Here is a 25,528-nt window from a genome sequence, read left to right on the forward strand (position 1 = left end):
TAATCTCAAGGGTATACCATTAGCTGGATTTCTTATAAAAAAACATGCATTATACAGCAGGTGTATTTGAAAGGAATGATCAATCCTTTATCATACTGAAATACTTTTTTCTGAAACCATCAAATTTCTATTTTTCTAATGTCCATTGTTATAAGAGACATAAAACATCACTTTACAAAGCAAATGATATAAAATGGAAAGGTTAATGAAATTTTCCTATTAAAGTAGTTAACCATAGTAACAACCTACCATTTTAGAACAAATATTCTAATATGGCTAACAATGCTTTAATCATCACAGCGATGTTATGTTGATGTCATACCGACGTGATATTTAGTGCCATGTATGCATCGAGAAATAGCGCTTTCAAATTTGATCAAATATTTCACTTAGAAACATGTTAAAAACAAACTGTCACTAGCATAACTGTCTTAATTAATTTACTCTCATAAAGAGTTGTTTATTAGCTGTGCAGAATAACTCCCTATCATTTGTGCCATATAGAAACTATTCCGCAAGACCTATTACCATTTCCCGTCCTGGCATGTATAAACAAGGAGCGTGACAAACTATCATTTGGCGCCATACATGCGCCAATAAACAGTTCTATCATATTTTATCTATATTTTATCAAAATAATATATTAGAATCGAAATAGTTTATAGGAAAAGAGTGCTTTAACACTAATTATGCACGGTGGGCGGTTACAGTCGTACAATAATTTCACGTGCGCCTGTGAAATTTAGCCGACTGTAACGCCCGTGCATGATACTTTAAGCACTTTTGCTTAATCATTATTAAATATTTTGCTATTATTCAGTCTTTAAAGGCACTGACCTGCTGATTTTTTTTAATCAACAAGAGCTGTCACTAATGGTGACAAATGCCCCCGCAGCACCTTGACCTTTGACCTGGTGACCCCAAAGTCAATAGGGGTCGTGTACTCAATAAGTACTATTAGCAAGTGAAGTTTGAAGGTCCTGGGTGCAGTGGTTCGAGAGTAAAGTGCCTTCATGCAAAAAGTTAACGTTGTGACAAACGAACTAACAGACGGACAGTTGAAAACTAATATGCCTCCCTTCCGGGGCATAAAAATGATCTTTCTTTCAAACTTAAGTTTTTCTTTTTTGTTTCTAAACTGTCTTAAAAATGCAAAATCAAGAGAAAAAAATGCCCGAGTTGAGAATCCAACCCAGGCTGCCATGGTTGTTAAATATGAATCTTTATATAATTAAGGCAGTTTACCTCTGGTACCCCATTACAAATGTTTTTCAATTTTGAAAGAAAACTTAATAAAACTAACTAATTATTATGGTTTCCCATAACATATAATCTCTCAGTTACTAAATTTTAAATCTCCTATGTAATACAGCAACACTTTTCTGATCTGGTATCTAAAAATTTTCTTTTTGTTTAATTGTCGTACACTCTGGAGGTCAGTGCCTTCATTTGTACCACATATATTTACTATACACTATCTTTGCAATTACATTGCCTATATTTGGTAATTTTGTAATTGAATTTTCAGGACACTAGAGTTTGATGCTGATCAATATAAATGAACATTATGAACTCATGAGTGCCATTATTCAGGAATAGCAGCTAAACAAGAGCTCCGCCAAGCGGGGCAATATACGCCCGAAGGATTACATCATAGGATGGGAGCAAAATTTAAAGAACTTGACTGTTGTAGCCCAAAGGAGCAGAACAACAAAAGGAAAACTTCAAAAAACAAATCTAAGTCCACAAAAAAATATTCAAAGTCCACAAAAAAAAAAAATCCTTATCAGGTACAAGTATGTAAAAATACACCTAAAAATTAGAGGTACCATCCATGTTGTACCACAGAAAAGTGGTCTCAGTTATTCCCTACTGCCAATAATAAAAAAGTTTAAAAATAAGCTATTTATAGTAACATAAAAGGGAAGTAATTCAAAAAAAAATTATTGTAAGTGAACAAAAAAAGAGATCTGCCAAATAAAAACAAGAGCACTGCAATGCAGAGCATTATACACAAAGCAAAGTCATATATGACCTTTGACCCTTAAGTGTGACCTTGAACTTGAAGCAAGTCATCCGGAACATGCGCTCTGCACGTTGTCTTGGTGTGGTGAACATTTCTGCCAAGTTTCTTTGAAATCCTTTCAGCAGTTCAAGAGTTACAGAGTGGACACGAAACAAACTGATATGACTTTTGAACCCTAAGTGTGACCTTGACCTTGAAGCGAGTCGTCTGGAACATGCGCTCTGCACGTTGTCTTGGTGTGGTGAACATTTGTGTGAAGTTTCTTTGAAATCCTTCAAGGGGTTCAAGAGTTACAGAGCGGACACGAAACAAACTGATATGACCTTTGACTCCTAAGTGTGACCTTGACCTTTCAGCAAGACATCCAAAACATGCACTCTGTATGTGGTCTCGGTGTGGTGAACATTTGTCTCAAGTTTCCTTGAAATCCTTCAAGGGGTTCAAGAGTTATAGAGCCCACACGAAATTGCAAACTGACAGACGGACACCAGCGTCATAACATAATACGTCCCTTTGGGCGTATAAAAAGCATTGCTGATATCGCATTATCTACTTAACATAGTTCTCCTATCCAGCTTGGAAATGTTGAAATTACAAATTAGGAATACATACAATCTAACAGAAATTACTGACTGTTGTTTTTGAGTCTACTACCTTCAGCAAAAACTGTAAACAGGCAATAACTGTCAGAGAAGACAGCCTGCTTGACTATTTTGACACTAAGCAAATTTCATTAAATACTTTAGAAAGAGTTATGAAACTCATATCACATAATGTGGATGATGAAAGAACAACAATTTTGAAGTTTGTTCAAGTCCAGCTATGAACTGAAAGTGCATCAAAACTTAAACCAAGCTCCAGATGCAGATGCGGATGACGATGCAAGTCTCAGTGTGATAGCTCTCCATATACTACTAATAGTCAAGCTATAAACATGAGGTACATGTGTAATGAAACAATCAATATGATACATGTCATATTTACATCTCACAATGTTTTCTTCTGTTATGCACTGGCACCTGAAACAACTGTCCGTATCTAAAATATCCTGTGCAACATGAAATATTTACAATTATTTTACAGTTTAAAGCTTAACACTCACAATTCCTCTACACATCTTCATTAAAGCGTAGACTATGTACATGCCTATGAAACAAGTAAATGACTAATGAGTATTACACAGACCTTTGAACTCGTTATTGTCTCATATACCCAAAAGATATAAGACAGTGAAATGAAAAAGAAACAAATAAGCAAACAAAAAGGCCAAGAAGACACTATATCACTCACCAGCTTACATTTTTTTAAAAACGCATTCAGTGAAATTTTTATCAACTTTCAACACAAAAAAGAAAAGAAAAATTTGACTGACTTCAAACACTTCTACCAACTTCCAAAACCTTTTAGCACTTTATGAAAGTGAAGTTCTGCACTGTGCTTTCCAGCACAACAAGGAAAGTCTGACAGATTTCTGATAGTGTTTCATTCAAAGTGGCAAGTAATGGCAAAATCTAGTACCATACATGAGCAGAATTTTAAAGCATTGTAACACATTAAACTCGAAGAGCAACTAATGAGATGTCAGATAAGCCACCACTGTTCAAGTCGGGTGGTAAGATTTCTTACATACAAGATCCTGCTGTTGTATATTGTCCTCTATCTAATAAACATAAAGATTATATGAGAGCCACTGTGCAAAAACCAGCGCTACAACTTGCAACCAGCAAGGATCCAGATCAGTGCACATCCATAATGTCTGTTTATCCCAATGTCCATACTGTCTGTTTATCCCCATGTCCATACTGTCTGTTTATCCCCATGTCCATACTGTCTGTTTATCCCCATGTCCATACTGTCTGTTTATCCCCATGTCCATACTGTCTGTTTATCCCAACGTCCAAACTGTCTGTTTATCCCAACGTCCATACTGTCTGTTTATCCCCACGTCCAAACTGTCTGTTTATCCCACTGTCCATACTGTCTGTTTATCCCAACATCGATTCTGTCTGTTTATCCCCATGTCCATACTGTCTGTTTATCCCACTGTCCATACAGTCTATTTATCCCAATGTCCATACTGTCTGTTTATCCCAGTGTCCATTCTGTCTGTTTACCCCAATGCCAATACTGTCTGTTTATCCAAACATCCATACTGTCTGTTTAACCCCACATCCATACAGTCTATCAATTTAAGCACTTATCTGCAAATGAAAAGCAAACAGTATGGATCAAAATCAGACTGCACAGATGAGATGGATTCATATGAGTTAGTCCTAATGCTACTTTTCGCACAGTGGCACTCACTTACACTTGAGATATTGGTACAAATTGTCTGCTATGTTTCATCAACAGTACCAGAGAATTCACCACCACATGCCTCTCTGTACGCGTTGATTATTTCATTATCTTGCTTATGGTAGTTCGGTATCTTGCAGAAGGGTTTGGGGTCAAGGTCGACTAAACTAACGGAGAATCGGAACAGGCGACCCTCCACATCCTTCAAGAGTTGTCCCCCTTCATCTTCATTGTAGCTAAAGATATGAAAATACATATTATATAAAATAAAAGAATGTCTAAACATAATTCTCAGATTAACAAGAGCTGTCTATAAGACAGCCAAGCTCGACTATTCGAAATATTGTCACAGAAGCAGGAAATTATTAACCAAAATGTTAAATATCAAAAGAGTTTTAAGCTCGAAAGGGGACATAATTTTACCAAAATACATATCAGAGTTATGGGACTTGATGTTATCAACTAGTTTTATAACCCTGAAGAAACATGTTGAGTTTCAATTCAATATCTGCATTAGTTTTGGGGATAGTGACTTGCTTGTAAAACTTTAACCAGAATTTTCTAAGTCCAAAAGTAGGCATAATTTGCTCAAAATACATGTTACGAGTTATGGAACTTGACCCAGTGAGGTAGGTAATTGACCTAGAAAAAGAATAAATAAGTTTCAAAGCTATATGCCTTTTGGTAATAGCTGTATGTACTTGCACGCAAAACTTTGGTGCTATCAACTAGTTTTATAACCCCATGGCACATGTGAAGTTTCAATTTAATATCTGTAGTAGTTTTGGAGATAGTTACTTGCATGTAAAACTTTAACCACGATTTTCCAAGTCCAAAAGGGGGCATAATTTGCCCAAAATACATGTCAAAGTTATGGGACTTGGTGCTATCAACTAGTTTTATAACCCCGAAGACACATGTGAAGTTTCAATTTAATATCTGTAGTAGTTTTGGAGATAGTTACTTGCATGTAAAACTTTAACCACGATTTTCCAAGTCCAAAAGGGGGCATAATTTGCCCAAAATACATGTCAGAGTTATGGGACTTGGTGCTATCCACTAGTTTTATAACCCCGAAGACACATGTGAAGTTTCAATTTAATATCTGTAGTAGTTTTGGAGATAGTTACTTGCATGTAAAACTTTAACCAGGATTTTCCAAGTCCAAAAGGGGGGCATAATTTGCCCAAAGTACATGTCAGAGTTATGGGACTTGACCAAGTGAGGTAGGTAATTGATCTAAAAAGAGAAAAAATAAGTTTCAAATCTATATGCCTTTTAGTAATAGCTGTATGTACTTGCACGCAAAACTTTAACCAGAATTTTCTAAGTCCAAAAGGGGGCATAATTTGGCCAAAATGAAGGTCAGAGTTATGGGACTTGGTGCTATCAACTAGTTTTATAACCCCGAAGACACATGTGAAATTTCAATTCAATATCTGCATTAGTTTTGGAGACAGTAACTTGCATGTAAAACTTTAACCAGAATTTTCTAAGTCCAAAAGGGGGCATAATTTGCTCAAAATACATGTTAGAGTTATGGAACTTGACCCAGTGAGGTTGGTAATTGACCTAGAAAAAGAATAAATAAGTTTCAAAGCTATATGCCTTTAAATGATAGCTGTATGTACTTGCATGCAAAAACTCAACCAAGGTGTGACGCCGACGCCAGGGTGAGTAGAATAGCTAGACTGTTCTTTGAATAGTCGAGCTAAAAATATTACATTTATTTCTCATGTTACTACAGCGCAATCTCACAAATTATGTAAACTACTGTAAATAACAGAAGGGAGTCAAATTTTAGTAAATACCAGCAAAATCTCGGAAAACTATTGCTAACCAAAGATTAAACATAGCATAATTCAAGCCGTTTCTACCATAATGTGACTGGCCAGCCTGTGATAAAATTTCACTCTGAACAGAACTTAAATTTTTTAACAACTTTTATCTACATAATAACTCAGTCAGAGGCTCTATCTCTACACAACTTAGTTGCCTTCCTGTGAAATTTCAGATATATCTTTATCTGGCTGATAAACGGCTATACGACTTAAGAAAATGTCAGCTCTAAATATTTCCATTTGTAGTATCAAATCCATAGATCGTACTATAAAAAAAATCAATGTATCTCCTCACATGGGGAGACGTAATAGCATGTTAACTTTTACTTTACTAAATTAATGCCTAGTTTCTCTATGTTTGTATTATACATGGGTGCGCATTAAACATGGATATCCACAGTATACTTTACCAACATGGATATCTGGTTTCTCTATGAGCAGTAGTCTACAATTTCTATATCCCATATCAATGACACTTACCTGTCTGGGACTCTTTGCAGTGCCACCATAACAGAACAATCCTGAACCGTTTTTGATATAAGAAACCTCTTCACCTGAAACAAAACAAGAGATCACAGAGTGATCTTGGCGCCCACCAATGTGCCATTTTTGTGTGTTCCAAATTTCAAGACTTATTGACTAGCTCAAGGTCAAATTTCATTTCCGTACACAACACTGTGCATGTGGTCTAAATTTGAAAGCTGTAGCTTGAGAAATGTGAAAGTAGGTCACTAGATCAATTTCAAGGACAAAGTTTTTTGTACACAAAACTATGCATGTGCATCAAGTTTGAAGACTGTAGTTTGAGAAATTTGAAAGTAGGTCACTAGGTCAATGTAAAGGTCAAAGTTTGTTTCAGTACATAAAACCATGCATGTGGTCCAAATTTGAAGGCTGTAGCTTGAGAAATGTGAAAGTAGGTCACTGGGTCAAATTTCATTTCGGAACACGAAATTATGCATGTAGTCCAGATTTGAAGCCTGTACCTTCAAAAATGTGAAAGTAGGTCACTAGGTCAATGTCACGGTCAAACTTTATTGCAGTGCACTAAACTATGCATGTGGTCAAAATTTGAAGGTTGTAGCTACAGAAATGTGAAAGTAGGTCACTAGGTCAAAATCAAGGTCAACTCATATCAAGGTTCATCTTGCCACTCAAAACCATACATGTGGTCCAAATTTGAATGTTGTAGGTTATTGACAAGAAGTTTTTAAAAGCTTTTCCCTATATAAGTCTATATGAACCAAGTGACCCCCAGGGCGGGGCCATATTTGACTCTAGGGGGATAATTTTGACAAACTTGGTAGAGAACCTTTAGACGATGCTACATTACAAATATCAAAGCCCTAGGCTTTATGGTTTGGACAAGAAGATTTTCAAAATTTTTCCCTATATAAGTCTATGTAAACCATTTGACCCCCGGGGCGGGGCCATATTTGACCCTAGGGGGATAATTTGAACAATCTTAGTAGAAGACCACTAGATGATGCCACATACAAAATATCAAAGCCCTGGGCCCTGTGGTTTTGGACAAGAGGTTTTTCAAAGTTTTTCCCTATATAAGTCTATATAAACCATGTGAGCCCCGGGGCGGGGCCATATTAGACCCCAGGGAAATAATTTGAATCATATTGGTAGAGGACCACTAGATGATGCTTCATACCAAATATCAAAGCCCTAGGCTCTGTGTTTTGGGCAAGAAGATTTTCAAAGTTTTTCCCAATATAAATCTATGTAAAGTATAGAAATAAACAAAGGGCCATAACTTATTAAAAAATTGTTGAACCAGTCTGATTTTCAGGGGGACAAAACTAGGGTACCAATACCTCATTCTGACAAAGTTTGGTCAAAATCCCCCTGGTAGTTTCTGAGGAGATGCGATAACGAGAAATTGTTAACAGAAGGACGGACTGACGGAATGACGACGGACCACGGACGCAGAGTGATTTGAATAGCCCGCCATCTGATGATGGTTGGCTAATAAAGATGTTGGAATTGTATAAATATGTATATTGCAGAGGGTACTTTACAAGCTTTGTGATGATCCATCAAGAGGTTCATGAGAACACATTTAAAGTTTTTTTATTTTTAGCTCTGGAGCTTGGTAGGAGCCAAGCAGATCCATTTTTATAAATTTGAGAGAGAGATCTTATGAGTATGCTATAGACAAAGTTCTGTGATCATCTATTAAGTGTTTCATTAAAAGAAGTTGTTCAAAGGTTCATTTTCCTATTTTCAGCTCTGGTGGTCATTAAAAGGGAACCACTTGAACAAAACTGAGAGAGGTCCATGCCAGGATGCTACAGTTCAAGTTTGGTGTAGTTTTATAGTTTCAAAGGAGAAGATTTAAAGTAACAAGAGCTGTCCGTTAGATAGCGTGCTCAACTTTTCTCAGTGCTTGACTGAATCAGAGCTTTGCCTTATACCTTATAAAACTTTAAACAAAAAATTCTAAGTTAAAAAGGGACATAACTCTTGTCAAAAAAATCAAATCAAAGTTACAGGTATTATTTCTCCTGGTGTAGACTTTGATAGTAAATAATTCTTTTAAGTTTCAAGTCAAAAACTATGAAAGTAACAGAGATATTTGACTTTATCAAATACTTTAACCAAAAAATTCTAAGTTAAAAATGGAAATAACTATGTCAAAATTCAAATCAGAGTTATGGGGATTGTTTTTCCTGGTGTAAACTTTTGATAGTTAATAACAATTTAAGTTTCAAGTCAAAAGTTTTGATGGTAAAAGAGATATTTTACATTATCAAAAACTTTAAACAAAAACTCTAGGTTAAAAGGGGCATAATTCTGTCAAAATTAAAATAGAAACATGGGGATTGTTTCTCCAAGTGTAGACTTTGATAGTAAATAAGTATTTTAAGTTTCAAGTCAATAGCTTTAGTAGTAACAGAGATATTTGACTTTATCAAAAATTTTAACCAACGGTGTTGCTGACGCTGGAGCAAATGCAGTAGTGCTGAAAGTGTTGACCCAAGACAACAGATGCTGGATAAAGGACCATCCGTCTATACAAATAGCTCACACTGAACAAAGTGCAGGTGAGCTTAAACAAATATAAAAGATAGTACCTACCTTGTTCACCATTGAACTTATACAATCCAAATCTTCAATAAACAGGTCATCATCAACATCACAGCTAAGCTGGGAACACGCTTGTAGCCAGTCATCACCACAATATGGACCATCCATGCACAATCTGCGTCTGAAATATACAAGGTATGCCTTATCAGACAATCATCTCCACAATACCGACCATCCATGCACAATCTGCGTCTGAAATATACAAGGTATGCCATATCAGACAATCATCTCCACAATACAGACCATACATGCACAATCTGCGTCTGAAATATACAAGGCATGCCATTTTAGACAATCATCTCCACAATACGGACCATCCATGCACAATCTGCGTCTGAAATATACAAGGCATGCCATATCACACAATCATCTCCTCAATACGGACCATCCATGCACAATCTGTGTCTGAAATATACAAGGTATGCCATATCACACAATCATCTCCACAAGACGGACCATCCATGCACAATCTGCGTCTGAAATATACAAGGTATGCCTTATCAGACAATCATCTCCACAATACGGACCATCCATGCACAATCTGCGTCTGAAATATACAAGGCATGCCATTTCAGACAATCATCGCCACAACACGGACCATCCATGCACAATCTGCGTCTGAAATATACAAGGCATGCCATATCAGACAATCATCTCCACAACACGGACCATCCATGCACAATCTGCGTCTGAAATATACAAGGCATGCCATTTCAGACAATCATCTCCACAATACGGACCATCCATGCACAATCTGCGTCAGACAATCATCTCCACAATACCGACCATCCATGCACAATCTGCGTCTGAAATATACAAGGCATGCCATTTCAGACTATCATCTCCACAATACCGACCATCCATGCACAATCTGCGTCTGAAATATACAAGGCATGCCATTTCAGACAATCATCTCCACAATACGGACCATCCATGCACAATCTGCGTCTGAAATATACAAGGCATGCCATTTCAGACAATCATCTCCACAATACGGACCATCCATGCACAATCTGCATCTGAAATATACAAGGCATGCCATTTCAGACAATCATCTCCACAATACTGACCATCCATGCACAATCTGCGTCTCAAATATGCCATTTCAGACAATCATCTCCACAATACGGACCATGTGCATCAATCTGCGTCTGAAACAATATATTCTAGCTTTAACAGGTAAGCCATATTAGCCAATCATCTCTCAAGAGCTGGAGATTCTCTTATAGATTTATATCGTACCTAAGAACAGGAAATTTCCTTACAGATTTATAGCTTACCTAGTAACAGGAGATTATACAGCTTACCTAAGAGCTGGAGATTCACTTATAAGATTTATAGCTTACCTCAGAGTTGAAGATCACTTATACCTTTTAGCTTACCTAAGAATTGGAGATTTACTCGTAGATTTAAAGCTTACCTAAGAGCTGGAGCTTCACTGATACACTTCTTCAGTTTGAGGTAGAGTGGAAATATGCCATCAATATCTAGGCTGTCTAGCATTTGAGTAGAGAGTATACGTTCGAGAACACAACCAGTGGGTAGATCACCACAATTATCTGCCAAAAACATACATTTAACATATCGTAACAAAGAAGAAACATTTTATAACAGATGTGAAATCATTAATATCTGTGGGGGACTAATTTTCACAGACTTCATGGCTGCGTCAGGGGGTCTCCCTGGCCAAGTGGTTAAGGTTGCCAACTTCAAATCATTTGCCCCTCATCAATGTGGGTTCGAGTCTCACTTGGGGCGCTGAATTCTCCATGTGAGGAAGCCATCCAGCTGGCTTACAGAAGGTTGGTGGTTCTACCCAAGTGCCCACCTGTGATGAAATAATGCACTGTGGGGCACCTGGGGTCTTCCTCCAACATCAAAGCTGGAAAGTTGCCATATGACCTAAATTGTGTCGGTGTAACGTTAAACCCAACAAAAACTAAAACAAGAAAACATAGTTGAGTCAATCCATGAAATTAAATCCTAACTGCGCATACATCACTGCTCCATAGTATTTGTAATAAGTTTCATGAAGATCCATCAATTGCTTTGTTATATGGGAATTTATGAACTTCAAAGTAATTTAAGGATGCACAAGTGTTTTTTTTTCAGGATATCCACCATTTTGAAAAATGTTTCTTCGAATATTGCTTTTTAACAAAAGTTTTGCCAAAAATTAATTCTAAGTGATTAAAATATGGCTAATAATGTACCATTTAACCAAATATTCTCTACTTTTTGCGAATTTTTTTTTTACCCTTATTTTTGGCTGGCACTTGCCTAAAATTGACATAAGATTTACAACGGGGTAGGGGTAGGTAATTTCAAACATCTATTAAAATAGATCAGGTTTGGTTTTGATATTTTCCTGGCTGATACATATAATGATAAGCTATAACTGAAATAAAAGTTTTCAAGGTAGCACTTTATATTATCTAGAAAATATAAATTAAAACAAAAAGAACAAAAACTATCAAAATTCACCAGTTTTTAACATTTTTTTCTTAATAAATCTCTTAGATGCACGGTGACCCCAACTTTTTTTCTTTCCATTTTGAAGCATTTTTGTGTGTCATTAAAGCTGCAAAATATTTTGAAAATCCTATCATCAGAATTTTTTTGTAGATCTAAATACGTTTTTCCATTGAATATAAAGTGGGTGGGGTAATTATGTCAACATGTAACAAGAGCTGTCTGATGACAGCGCGCTCGACTATTCGAAGAACTGATTGAAGAATGGGGTCAAAATATTTCCACAGATATCCAGACAAAAGAAATAAATAGATTAGACAAACATTGTTCCTGTATTTCTTTGATTTCGATAAGTCTTGCACTAAATGGCAATGTATGAACCAATTTCAAAGTCCAAAAAGGGCCATAATTCAGTCAAAATAGTTATGTACTCTTGCCTACATATGGAAATCATAATGATAAACAAGTGTTCAAAGTTTAAAAGCCATATGTCAAATAGTTTTGACAAAACGTGGACTTGTATGAAAACAGAACCAATTTCGAAGTCCAAAAAGGGCCATAATTCAGCCAAAATAGAAGACAGAGTTATGTACTCATTCCCACAGATACAGACTATTATACTAAACAAGTGATAAAAGTTTCAAAGCCATATGTCAAACACTTTACAAAAAATATGAACTGGTACGGAAAACTTAACCAAGATTTCTAAGTCAAAAAGGGCCATAATTCAGCCAAAATCCATGATGGAGTTATGTACTCTTGCCTATAACTGGATATGGTGATGGTAAACAGGTGTTGAAAGTTTAAAAGCTTTATCTCAAAAGACTTTGTCAAAATATGAACTAGTACGCAATATTAACCCAGATTTCTAAGTCAAAAAGGGCCATAATTCAGCCAAAATCCTTGATGGAGTTATGTGATCTTGCCTATAACTGGACATGGTGATGGTAAACAAGTGTTGAAAGTTTCAAAGCTTTATCTCAAAAGACTTTGTCAAAATATGAACTGGTACGAAAAACTTAACCAAGATTTCTAAGTCGAAAAGGGGCCATAATTCAGCCAAAACCCTTGATGGCGTTAAGTGATCTTGCCTATAACTGGCCATGGTGATGGTAAACAAGTGTTGAAAGTTTCAAAGCTTTTTCTTAAAAGACTTTGTCAAAATATGAACTGGTACGAAAAACTTAACCATGATTTCTATGTCAAAAGGGGCCATAATTCAGCCAAAATCCTTGATGGAGTTATGTGATCTTGCCTATAACTGGCCATGGTGGTGGTTAACAAGTGTTGAAAGTTTCAAAGCTTTATCTCAAAAGACTTTGTCAAAATGTGGACTGGTACGTAAAACTTAACCAAGGTGTGACGCCGACGCCGTGGTGAGTAGGATAGCTCTACTTATTCTTCGAACAGTCGAGCTAAAAATGAAAGAGATTTGTTAGTGACATTTATGCTTATATAAAACTGACATCACCTTATATTCATATTAACCTGTAAGACCTGAAATCTCTATAACATTCAATGGGATATTATATGTTTTATAAAGTATCACCATTTTTTCAATTTTACAAAATTTCAGAAATGCGTAAACAGTGGGTGAAGAAAATGCCCTATAAAATTAAAACGAGTTTGGTGGCCTTTGTTTTTTCTTCTCTTGTTTGTCTTAGAATCTAATGTTCTTCAAGCTAACAGAGTATGAAAAAATTCTTAACGTTAGAAAAAATTCATTTCTACATCCTTAAGGGCAGTAACTCTATTTGTTGAAGTAATGCTGAATGAAGCATTCATGCATTACAGCCCTATAGTGATCTATTGTGTAATGTTTAATGAAGATCCATCAATAGGTTACTTAGATACAGTCAAAACTTTCTATTTTTACCAAATCATGGGGAAACCTCTGCTTTTACTGCCTCAAGGGGGATGTTACTAAACATGAGCAAAGGTCACATACTAATTCATAATTAAGGGAGGTTTGGAGATCCTAGCTAGAACACTTTTTGAATTATATGCATTTTCAAGTTTTGCCAAGTCAAGGTGCAAAACTCTGCTTTTACTTGGTGAAGGAGGATAAAACTATTATGCAAGAAAAGGCCATGTGCTAATTAATACACTTGAAACCCGTTATAACGCTACCTGATATACCGCGGTCCTTGTTATAACGCGGTAGGCTCTTGAACCCAGAATTTTCTGGGGTTAAAAAAAAAAAAAAAAAACGAGTCCGCGGATGTTATTTAATTTGATCATAACCATTGTTAAAACTACATGTACATTAACACTTTTGCCATGATAACTGTGACAAAAATCAATAATTGTCTGCTAGCTTACTTGTTTGCGTATCGCCTTTGTTTGAATACATGTAGACATGTGACAATTAGGCAATCAGTACCGTGTCAAAATTAGATTGTTTGCATAACAAGCGTGTAAGCAGTCAGTCAACTATCAAACCATTAAGTTTGCACCAATAAAGCGGATGACATGAACACTTGAGTGAATAAAAATCAAACAACAGGCCCAGTTTTGTAATAAAATGCAGCCGTTTTTCGTAATCATCACACTCAATTAACGAAGATCTGACGCACTGAATGCCATATTGAGAATGTTCTCCCTTTTTAATAACGTATATTAACGGTGATTTAACAATTTTCTATCTTATTTATCGATTTTCTCCATGTATTCAAAATTAATATTTTTAAGACTGTCCGCATTCTTCTTTTAGTTACATAAACCCCCAGTGCAATTGCATTGCATATGTAATTCTCACGACCGCGCACTTCTCAGACAGCGTTATATATGTTTACTTCCGGGATACACAATTCCAACTTTCTTTTAGAATCACGGCAAAATGAGAAGATGACACAGCGTTATAATTCTTTTAATGTATTTTTCAGTAGCATAGGTAAATAAATGTCCCGTTTATACGATTCTTATTTCTTATTTACATAAAAAAGCATCCAACATACGCCTAAAACATTACCGTAGGGTGGGGTATTGCATATACCGCTGATACGATCAACCCGAGTTATAAATTTAACCCCGCTAGATCCGCGGGTCTCGAAACCTTGGGACCCCGACGACAGCGTTATAACGGGGTCCCAGTGTAATTATTTAAGGTTTGGTTACTCTAGCTAATTTAAAGTACTATTTACAATTTCGGATAGATGGACCAAAGTACACACTCATGTACAGCCTGCCAGACTGACAAACTCTCATACATTTTATATTTTAAAAGTGGAAATCCACATTCACATAACCCTATGAAATAGCCTTTCTAAGCAAACTACAAAATTAATGCAACAAAATTACAAGAATTAACGGTACTAAAAATATAATAGAAATATTGTCCTACCCATGATTTTCGAAGTCCAAAAAGGGGCCATAATTCTTGCAAAAAGCAATGTGGAGCTATGGTACTTGCTGTGCAGAGTCAGCTTTTAATGGAGAATAACTAGCAATAGCTCTGACTGTTAAGGAGGAAAGTTAATCTAAACAAATAAAACTTAACCAAGAAATCCGATATTTTCTAAATCCAAAAGGGACCATAATTCTTGCAAAAAGCAGGATGGAGTTATGTGTCTTGCTGTACAGAGTTAACTTTTGATGGTGAACAAGTGTTGCAAGTTTTAAATCAATAGTTTTGATAGTTTAGGAGAAAAGCTGACCTAAACACAAAACTTAACCAAGAAATCTGATTTTCTAAGTCCAAAAAGGGCCATAACTCTTGCAAAAAAGCAGGGCAGAGTTCAGTATCTTGCTGTCCAGAGTCAGCTATTGATGGTCAACAAGTGTTGCAGGTTTTAAAGCAATAGCTTTGATAGCTTAAGTGAAAAGTTGACCTAACATAAATTTTAACCAGGCAACGCCGACGCCGACGCTGATAAAGTGATGACAATAAATCATCATTTTTTTCAAAAAGGAAACAAAAGGACATCAGAGGTAATGCAAACTTCAAAGTGACAACCAAATATAATGGTTTCCTTCAAGCAATCCAGGGCACTGTATAAGCAAATGACTTTGCAAAGTTACTTATGCAATTTTTCATTTAAAAAAGCATGTATTTACTGTCTCTTCAGACATATTTTATTACGCAGATTAAATCAGATGCTTATTTAATACTAAACAAAGATAATTTCTACACATCTTTTTGGGTCATTTCTGGAAGTACCTGTTAACATATACTGAAATTTCAAACATTTTACTGTACCATCTGACAAAAAATTGCTTTAAGGTATACATACCACAATCAGAATGTAGATCTGGCCTGTAGCGACTATTTTGACAATATTGCACAGTAAGTGGATTGGAGTTTGACATTTCAAAGAGAGAATCGTCTATATCACCAGGAACATACAACAATGCCTCTAAAACAAGGTCCATGAATATCTGCATCAACCTGCAATGATCATATATAAATAACACTTTGCCTGCTACTTTTGTCTATTTTGCTCCATCGAAATTCTGTTATTCACTTGCTGTGAACAGGTAAATACTTGTAATGAATAAAAAAAGTCTTAGGTTCGTTTCTTTGTATTTGAAATCTTTTAAAGTCACCATCAGCAACTCATGAAGACAACTCCTCCAAAAGATTGGTAGTTATTTAATGGAAGGATAGTGAAATATACAGATGGTCTGATTCCAGACGCTTTCCTGGTTCTTTAGCATGCCAGTTACAAAGCAGCCATATTTATATCTCAGTAATTTTCAGCTGGAAGAATGGGGATTGAACTCTTGATCCCTGGATTCACAGTAAGACAACTGGTGATATGGGTGGTTTTCAAAATAAAGAAGCTTTTTCTATTCTCTCATCTAACCTTACTTTAATTCACTTCAGATTTAGAAAGAATTTTTGGTCAGTTTATATCCAAATCAATATATTCGATAAATATGCACAATTTTAAGCTTAATAGTTCAAGCAGTTTTAAAGATATTATATTATATAGCTAAATCTGTCCCCTGTGCACACCAAAAAGTGTGACACTTTACATGAGGCCAGCATTTTTTAATTTTCTGGTTTACGGGAGCGCCGACCCTATTTTTTGACAAAACAAAATAAAAATAAAAGTCATTTTCAGTATTTTTATTTTCATTTTACCCGCCGACCGTCCGTAATTGCTGCTGCCAAAAATAAAAGTTTAACTGTATGGTAGAGGTTTTTAATCTAGATCAGTAGACGCATGTAAAATGGCGGCTTCCATGAATGTAAATTGTGTGAAGGGTTTCACCTGTTCAGGCGTATAAAGATGCTTACATCACTGATGACGTCACACCATTACGAATGAGGTTAAAGAAGGTCGTGTCAGATATTCCAGGAGTGACCAAGTGCTTTATTCGCGATGGGAACGTTCATTGTAACTATAACTCAGCCCATTATGTGCTTATGAATCCAGATGACATATTCAGTAAATTAAAGGTAGATGTAACTGCCAGTATGTTGAAGGAGTTGGGGGTCGAGAGCTTTCTGTAGGAAGACGCGGAGGATGTTTCTCCTCAGAACTTATGTTCCAATGATTCGAGGTCCAGGAATTATGTTTCTTTGAACAATCCGGACAGAAGTTGTTCCAGTTATGTTAATGTCGTTAGACTTTCAAGTTCCGTTGATGTTTTGGATAGGAAATCCAGCATAGTCAATGACAATTCTAGTTTTTCTTGTTTGAAATGTGCTTGTTCGAAAGATATTAAGGGTACTTGTACTTGTAAAAACTTAAAATCTTGTATTAATAATACAAAGCCTGATGGTTCTTTTGACATAGATTTTTCTGATATTTCACTTGTTCAAAGTTGTATAGATAATGATACTAATTTTGAAATAGTAAATTCTGAAGATAGTAAATTGTGCAATATTGATAATAAAAATTGTGTTAACAGTAGTTTGAACAGTATTAGTAGCACTACTCCAAATGATCTCATTTTGTCTAGTCATAATTATTGTATTCATAAAAATACAAAGCCTGATGGTTCTTTTAACATCCAGGTTAATGTTAAAGATTTTTCTGATATTTCACTTGTTCAAAGTTGTATAGATAATGATACTAATTTTGAAATAGTAAATTCTGAAGATAGTAAATCATGCAATATTGATAATAAGGATTGTATTAACAGTAGTTTGAACAGTGATAGTAGTACTAATCCAAATGATCTCATTTTGTCTAGTCATAATTATTGTATTCCTAAAAATGACACTTCATTTAAATTTGCCTTTGTGAATGTCTGCGGTTTAAGTTCTAAATTGAATAACCCTGATTTTGTAGAGTTTGTTAAAGAGTATAGTGTTATTTGCTTTGCCGAAACAAAACTTGATGTTTTCGACAGCCCGCATATTGATGGTTATACATTTAAAGGAGTGAACCGTAAAATTTTTAAAAGTAAGTCTGGTGGTGTAGGATTATTTATAAAAAACAATCTTGTTGATAACATAGTAGTTTTAGACATAAGTCATGAAAATTGCTTATGGTTTAAATTTAAAGAATCTGATATCATTTTTGGTGTTGTATATGTCCCCCCTGAAGGTTCTTCTTACAGTTCACCTGAAATTTTTGATAAGTTAGAGAGTAATATAGTTGATCTTAACTCTCAGTTTGATAATGCCTCTTTTGTTATGGTCGGAGATTTTAACGCTAGATCTTGTACACTGCCTGATTTTGTGAGTATTGATCCATTCATTATGAATGACACGTTAGATGATAATGCAAATCATATTTTAGCAGTGAATAATTTTGCTGACCTAGGTTTTCCATTAGAACGATACTCTGAGGACAAAACCTGTGTCAACAATTATGGTCGTAGACTGATGGAGCTATGTAAGGCGTCTGGATTATTTGTTGCAAATGGTCGCTCTGGAAAAGATAGATCTATTGGCAAATGTACGTCCAAAGGTTCTAGTTTAATTGATTACTTGATAATGTCTCCTTGTCAATTTCCACATGTTCACCATTTTGAAATACTGGATTTTGATCCTATTGTATCTGATATACATTGTTGTCTTAGTTTTATGATTGATTCAGCTGGTAGCATTGTTTTAAATTTAGAACATGAAGAAGAGAATATTGGCAGTGACACTAATATTAGTAATACAGAAGATGTACATGTAGTAAGACCTATTTGGGATAATACAGTTAAGGATAAGTTTGTTGATTTGTTTGATCGAGAGACTATTGCTCAGTTAAATGAAGATCTTGCTGTAATTTATGATACAAAAGAATATACTAGTGATTTAATTAATAATCTTACTGATAGAATTTCTAGTGTTATGTCTGAAGCTGCAGATAAGTGCCATTTAATGGTCACGAAAAATACTAATAGAAAGAAAAAGAATGTCAAATTTAAACCTTGGTTTGATGTTGAGTGCAAAAATGCTAGGAAAAAATATCATTCTGATAAAAGCAGACATAGGAAAATCAAAATTTCTGATAGTCACGCTGATATGGTTGCTAGTAGTAAGACTTATAAAAAATTGTAGAAAAAGAAACTGCAATTGTTTCAAACTGAAGTCAATAAGGAAATTAAAAGTCTGCGTACAACTGACCCAAAATCTTACTGGCAGTTGCTAAATAAATATTCAAGTGAGAAAAAAGAAACTTTGTCTAATATTTCAAGTGAAGTTTTCTATGATCATTTTGTAAAGTTGAACCAGTCTGTTGGTACTGATGAGAAATCCTTTGATGATATAGATTTTGACATGCTATCTAGTAATAATACTATGTTAAATGAACCATTCAATGTTTTAGAAGTTCGAAAATGTATAACTAGTTTAAAAAATAGTAAAAGTCCATCAATGTTTGATAATATATTGAATGAGTACTTGAAATATTGTAACAATGATGAGTTTGTTGTAGTTATTTGTAAATTGTTCAATATAATTTTGGATTCGGGCATTTTTCCCGAAATTTGGAGTAAAGGTATTATTTTACCTATTTTTAAGAATAAAGGTAGTATGAATAATCCAGATAATTATCGTGGTATAACAATTCTAAGCTGTTTCGGTAAATTATTTACGGCAGTTCTGAATAATAGATTAAATTGTTTTTTAGAAAGTAATAATGTAATATGTGAAGAACAAGCAGGCTTCCGTAAAGGTTACAGTACAATAGATCATATATTCTCTTTGAAACTTATTATAGATTTTTATTTAAGTAAAAAGAAAAAACTTTTTTGTGCCTTTATTGATTATAAAAAGGCATTTGATTCTGTTAACAGATTAGCACTATGGCGGAAACTGTTAAATAACAACATAGATGGTAAATGTTTAAGAATAATATACAACATGTATTCACTAGCTAAATCATGTGTTAAAGTTGGTAATACACTATCTAATTTTTTTTCTAGTGATACTGGTGTACGCCAGGGAGAAAATCTTTCGCCTGTTTTATTTTCACTATTTTTAAATGATCTTACAACATATATGTCTACAAGGTTTGAAGGGTTATCCACATTGTCTAAAACTACATTTGACTGCTTAAGCGATGAGGATGTTGAAGTATACTTACGATTATTTCTATTATTATATGCTGATGACACTGTGATCTTGGCTGAAAGTCAAACTGAGTTACAAAATGCATTATATGCTATGCAAGATTACTGTGCCTTATGGGATTTACAAGTTAATGCCGCTAAAACAAAAGTTGTTGTGTTTACAAAATCTAAAGTTGGTAGTAGAAATTTTGAATTTTTCTATGATAATATAAAACTTGATCTTGTAGAAGACTTCTCTTATCTTGGGGTACAGTTTAATTATAATGGTAACTTCTCAAAAACAAAGAAAAGACTGGTTGACCAGGCTAGAAAAGCTATGTTCGCTTTAATTACAAAATCTCGCAAACTTAACCTTCCAATTTCTATTCAGATTCATTTATTCGATTCTATGATTACTCCTATTTTGTTGTATGGGTCGGAAGTATGGGGCTTTGAGAATATTCGAATCATTGAACAGTTCCAATTAAAATACTGTAAGTTTATACTTAAACTTAAACCTTCCACACCAAATTGTATGGTTTTTGGTGAATTGGGTATAAAACCCATTAGCTTACTGGTTAAATCCAGATTATTATGTTATTGGAGTAAAGTTATTAATGCAAGGGAGGAAAAGATATGTAAGGTTTTATATAACACTGTTTATAGTTTACATTCTAATAATATTATCAAGTCACCATGGATATCTTCTATTGAAAAATGTCTAGATGAATTAGGATTATCTGAGTATTTTATAAATCAATCTGTAAATGACACTATTCACTTCAAATCTTTAGTGAAGTCAAGGTTGTATGATCAGTTTTTGCAGAATTGGAATAGCAATGTTTTTAACTCTTCTAAATGTTTGACATACAGATTATTTAAGACAAACCATTGTTTTGAAGAATACCTTGATTTACTTCCTAGTAGTTTAGCTTTTATTTTGTGCAAATTTCGAACTACTAATCACAAATTGCCAATTGAAAAAGGGCGATATATGGATATTGAACAAAATCAGAGACTCTGTCATTTGTGTAATTCCAATTCTCTAGGGGATGAGTTTCATTACTTATTTGAATGTAATTTTTTTAATGATGACAGAAAGAAATACATTGCAGCTTATTACAGAATTCACCCTAATGTTTACAAGTTTGGGGAACTCATGAACAATAATAATAGACCAAAACTTACTAAACTAGCTTTATTTTGCAAAATTATTTTGGCTGCTTTTCGATAGATTCATCCTCCATGTAAAATTTCTTTTGATTTAGATAATTTAGTAACTGTAATGTTAGGCAAAATATTTTCAAATCTGATACTTGTAACAATTAACTACATTATCTTATTATGTAAAAGCATACTGTTCATATGTTTATGTAACTGTTTCTTGACTGTTATATTTTGTTACTTGTGTTGTCATGATCACATGCATGTAATATGCCATGATCGAAATAAATTGAATTGAATTGAATTGAAATTAAATAGGAAAAATATACAAGTTTACAGACAATAATCTTTGGAATAAGTTGGCAGAGATAACAAGTATTGTAAACAAATGGATCTGAGTAGAAAAAACAGCACCTAAAGCTCAACATAAGGAGTAATCACCTACGAAAAAAACCTTCACTGTCAACGCTGTCGGATGTTGAAAAATCTGGCGTATCACATGTACGAGATTTGTTGTCTGTATATTATAATTGGACAACGATCAAATTCATGTGGGACTGTCAGAAAAATACCACTATTGATAAAAAAGGAAAGAAACCAAAGAAATGGCAAAATGGAAGAGCAAAAGTGAGTATCAACTTGCTAAACACATTTTTTTTTAACTTTGAAGTAGTTCTGTTCTATATAAAGTGCAATTTAAATGTAAAATGACACATGTACCTGCAAATGCTTGACAATGATAAATGTGATAAAAGATTCAAACTATAGTCAAAATAATTGGACAGTCAGATTAATGGTTGTATTTGTGACTGGCAATCTAATCGGAGTGGAAATATTGGCCATATGAAAAGATTATCTCAATATTTCCTAGGACTGCGTAAAATTAGTTTAAAGTTCTAGCCAGCTACTGTAACTCAAAAGATAATTATCAAACATGAAACTCCGAGTAATATTCTCATGTACACTTAAGTATACTGATAAAATCTGTAAAAAGACCCTTTGAAAGTATGTTTGGGACAAACATTCAGACACTATATGTCACATGTGCCTTTGACACTGAGGAACACATAATGACATATCCAGTAATAAATGTTTTTTCGGACTCATAACTTACTAATTCCAAGTCCCATCTCAGTGAAGAGTCTTATAAATCTCAGATAATGTTGTTTGAACATCAGCCGATAAGGTTGTTATTTTGTACACATTTTAGCTGAACCAGAATTCAGACTGTTTTGGCTTGTCGTACAATATAGGTGGCACTGACAGTTGGTAAAATATAAAACAATATTCAAGCCACTGAAACTTAACCAAAGCAATTTAATTTTAAAGTCAGTGTGCTTAATATTTATCAGTTCGTAACTTTTCATTTCTAGTAGAACAGTACCTGTCTTTGAAGACTGCATTTCCAGCCAGTTAATAACTTAATATGCATGTATGCAGGATGCAGACCTAAAGTAGTCATTGCATATCCCCATTTTAGTAGCAGTTTTTATTCATGTTTTATAATAAACATTATGCAGTGTTCTTCTGATATGACAATGTCAACTGTCACAGTGTGGTATAAATTATGTATATTTTATTATAAAAAATGTTTCCACATGTCTATTTTTACAACAAAAACACAAATAGTGGTATCCTTGATCACTTTGAAAATGGCATTATTCATACAAGCTACACATAAAGAAAACAACAGTATACTGAGATGATGAGATATAAACCACTTCAGCATGTTCAGAATAGTTAATTTGTGAGTGTGTATGCAATTTAAGCTTGCAAGCTTGTTTTCTGTGGTTTACAAAAAATAAAAAAATTGTATCCTTTTGGACGTTTTATTTTTATTTATTTGGTCGACTGCTCAAAATTGGGACTTTTATTTTTATTTTTATTTGTCCCCCGCGACCCAAATTTTTTGAAAAATCTCCCGTAAACCAGAAAATAAAAAAATGTTGGCCTGAAGGCTCTTTTTCAACTGTGTTTTATTTTTTCAAACCAAGCTTAATCTTTTATGTAACTTAAACTCTGCATATATGAAGTAAAATACTTTTTTTCATAAACTACATCTTATTCTAACCAATATTTCACATCTTGTGAGGGAACCCTTTTCACAAAAGATAGTGAAAAAAACAACTAAATTTAAATGCTGAACACTACAACTTCATAAATCCCATTACTTTTCTAAAGTCCTAATGTTTTTCTAAGACCTTCAACGTTTCAACTTAGATGACAAAATGTGCTTTTTTTGTTTAATAAATCGACTTTCTTAAAATCTTGATGCATGTCTATGGTGTAAATGAACATGTTGAAAAAAATTCACCCAAACTGTGGACAAGTAGCTTTAAAGCAGCATGCCTCCAGATCGTTCGACAACAAAAAATTTTTTTTTTTAGATATCTTGAAATAAATTCTATATTTCTTAAGAAGGCTTTAAAACTTAATTACTGACAAACTTTATGTTACGGAAACACATGAGAATTTGCTGTTTTTACTACTTTTTGCAATGAAAATCGAAAAGCCTTTATCACACTTTTACTCCAGGTAAACTGTCTCCATCATAGGTATCTATATTTTGAAGTCATTATTCACTACTTCAGCTATAGCGCTATTGGTTACGACGGGAAAATGTCTTTATTGCTATGGCAGTCCGGGGTTCGATTCCAAACGCGGTCATCTTTTTTTCTTGTTTTAGTACTTTTAAAATATGTTAGAAACAAAACTTCATATTCTAATGTTCATAATATGACCAAACTTCAATTTGAAAGAAAGATTATTTTTTAGCCAAATCCGGAGGCATGCTACTTTAAGGCATGCCAGAAATGTACCTCACAATAATAAATGGGTCAAAAAGTTATTAACTACAGAACTTACTTGTGACCTTTATGAACACCATTTGAGACACCATTATGACTAGAACCAAAAAACCCCTCCAGTACCTCACACATATCCCCTTTATTCCACGCTCCATGGATTTCCTCACCATCCTGGAAATGTAAACAATCTGAATACTTTAAACGGTATGAGTGTCATTTCATGATATTTTTTAGTTTTCATACATTAAGTCAGAGTTTTCTTTAAGGAATATCAAGAGCACTGTAATGCAGAGCAACATCACCCTAAGGTATGACCTTTGACCACTAAGTGTGACCATGACCTTGTAGTTAGCCATCAAGAACATGTGCTCTGCACATTGTCTCAATGTGGTAAACATTTGTGTTAAGTTTCTTCAATATCCTTTAAGGGGTTCAAGAGTTACAGAGTGATGACCTTTGACCCCTAAATGTGACCTTGACCTTGAAGTGAGACATCCAGAACATGCGCTCTGCATTTTGTCTCCATGTGGTGAACATTTGTGCCAAGTTTCTTTACAATCCGTCAAGCAGTTCAAGAGTTACAGTGCGGACACAAAACACACTCATATGACTATTGATCCCTAATTGTGACCTTGACCAAGAAACGAGCCATCTATAATTTGTTTTGATTTCAATGATAGATATTGGGATGTTTTAAAATGACATGTATCTTAGACATTCTTTTATTTTCAATCATTCTTGGTTAAGCAAATGTGATAGGCAAAGGGAGGTTATGATCATTTTAAACATTTCATATGAATTTCTGCAAAATATATATTTTTCAATGCAAATCTTTGATGAGTTTAATACAATAGTTCTTTAAACATATTCATATCATTCCTTGGGCAAAGTTTGTTTATTAAATTTATCCTTATGCAAAAATTAGCTATCTTGGTAGGAAAATCAAATTTTAAAAATACTTCAAGTTAGAATCTAATACGTATAAAGAACTGTGACAGCACAAATTAGATGATGTAAATGATCAGTTAAACAAATGCATTAGCTGACCAAAATCTGATTAACCACCTTTAAAGAATTATTCTAAGGGTTAAATGGCAGCAATCTGTCTGCAACACCTGGTATTCAGATCATAATATATTCATGTTCAAGTTTTCTCCCTTTGGTTTGAACACAACATTATGAAAAATTACCTCCCTTTGACCATTTTGTAGCATGACAATCAAAGCATTTCTCTGACATATCATATACCTTCAGGCATAAAAACAAAAGTGCATACCGACAACATGTGAATTGCAATTCTAATTAAAGACTGAAACCCTTGGGCAAATTTCACAATTAAACTTGAAATTTGTATGGTCATTATTCTGCAGTTAAGATGTCTG

General features: G+C 34.4%; 1 protein-coding gene across 1 annotated transcript in view; it reads right to left on the bottom strand.

Moving 5' to 3' along the window:
* Positions 1-799: 799 nt before the first annotated feature.
* Positions 800-25,528, bottom strand: part of LOC123528443 (inositol-pentakisphosphate 2-kinase-like) — an 88,582-nt gene continuing 63,853 nt past the window's right edge. Inside the window, exons 9-14 of the mRNA XM_053520951.1 lie at positions 24,205-24,317; positions 15,966-16,120; positions 10,682-10,820; positions 9,253-9,382; positions 6,643-6,716; positions 800-4,557 (exon numbers count right to left, since the gene is read on the bottom strand). Of these exons, the coding sequence (XP_053376926.1) occupies positions 4,362-4,557; positions 6,643-6,716; positions 9,253-9,382; positions 10,682-10,820; positions 15,966-16,120; positions 24,205-24,317 (807 nt within the window). The 3' untranslated portion in view covers positions 800-4,361. The remainder of the gene's footprint in view (positions 4,558-6,642; positions 6,717-9,252; positions 9,383-10,681; positions 10,821-15,965; positions 16,121-24,204; positions 24,318-25,528) is intronic.

Source organism: Mercenaria mercenaria, chromosome 13, assembly GCF_021730395.1.
Source record: "Mercenaria mercenaria strain notata chromosome 13, MADL_Memer_1, whole genome shotgun sequence".
NCBI classification, from domain to species: domain Eukaryota; kingdom Metazoa; phylum Mollusca; class Bivalvia; order Venerida; family Veneridae; genus Mercenaria; species Mercenaria mercenaria.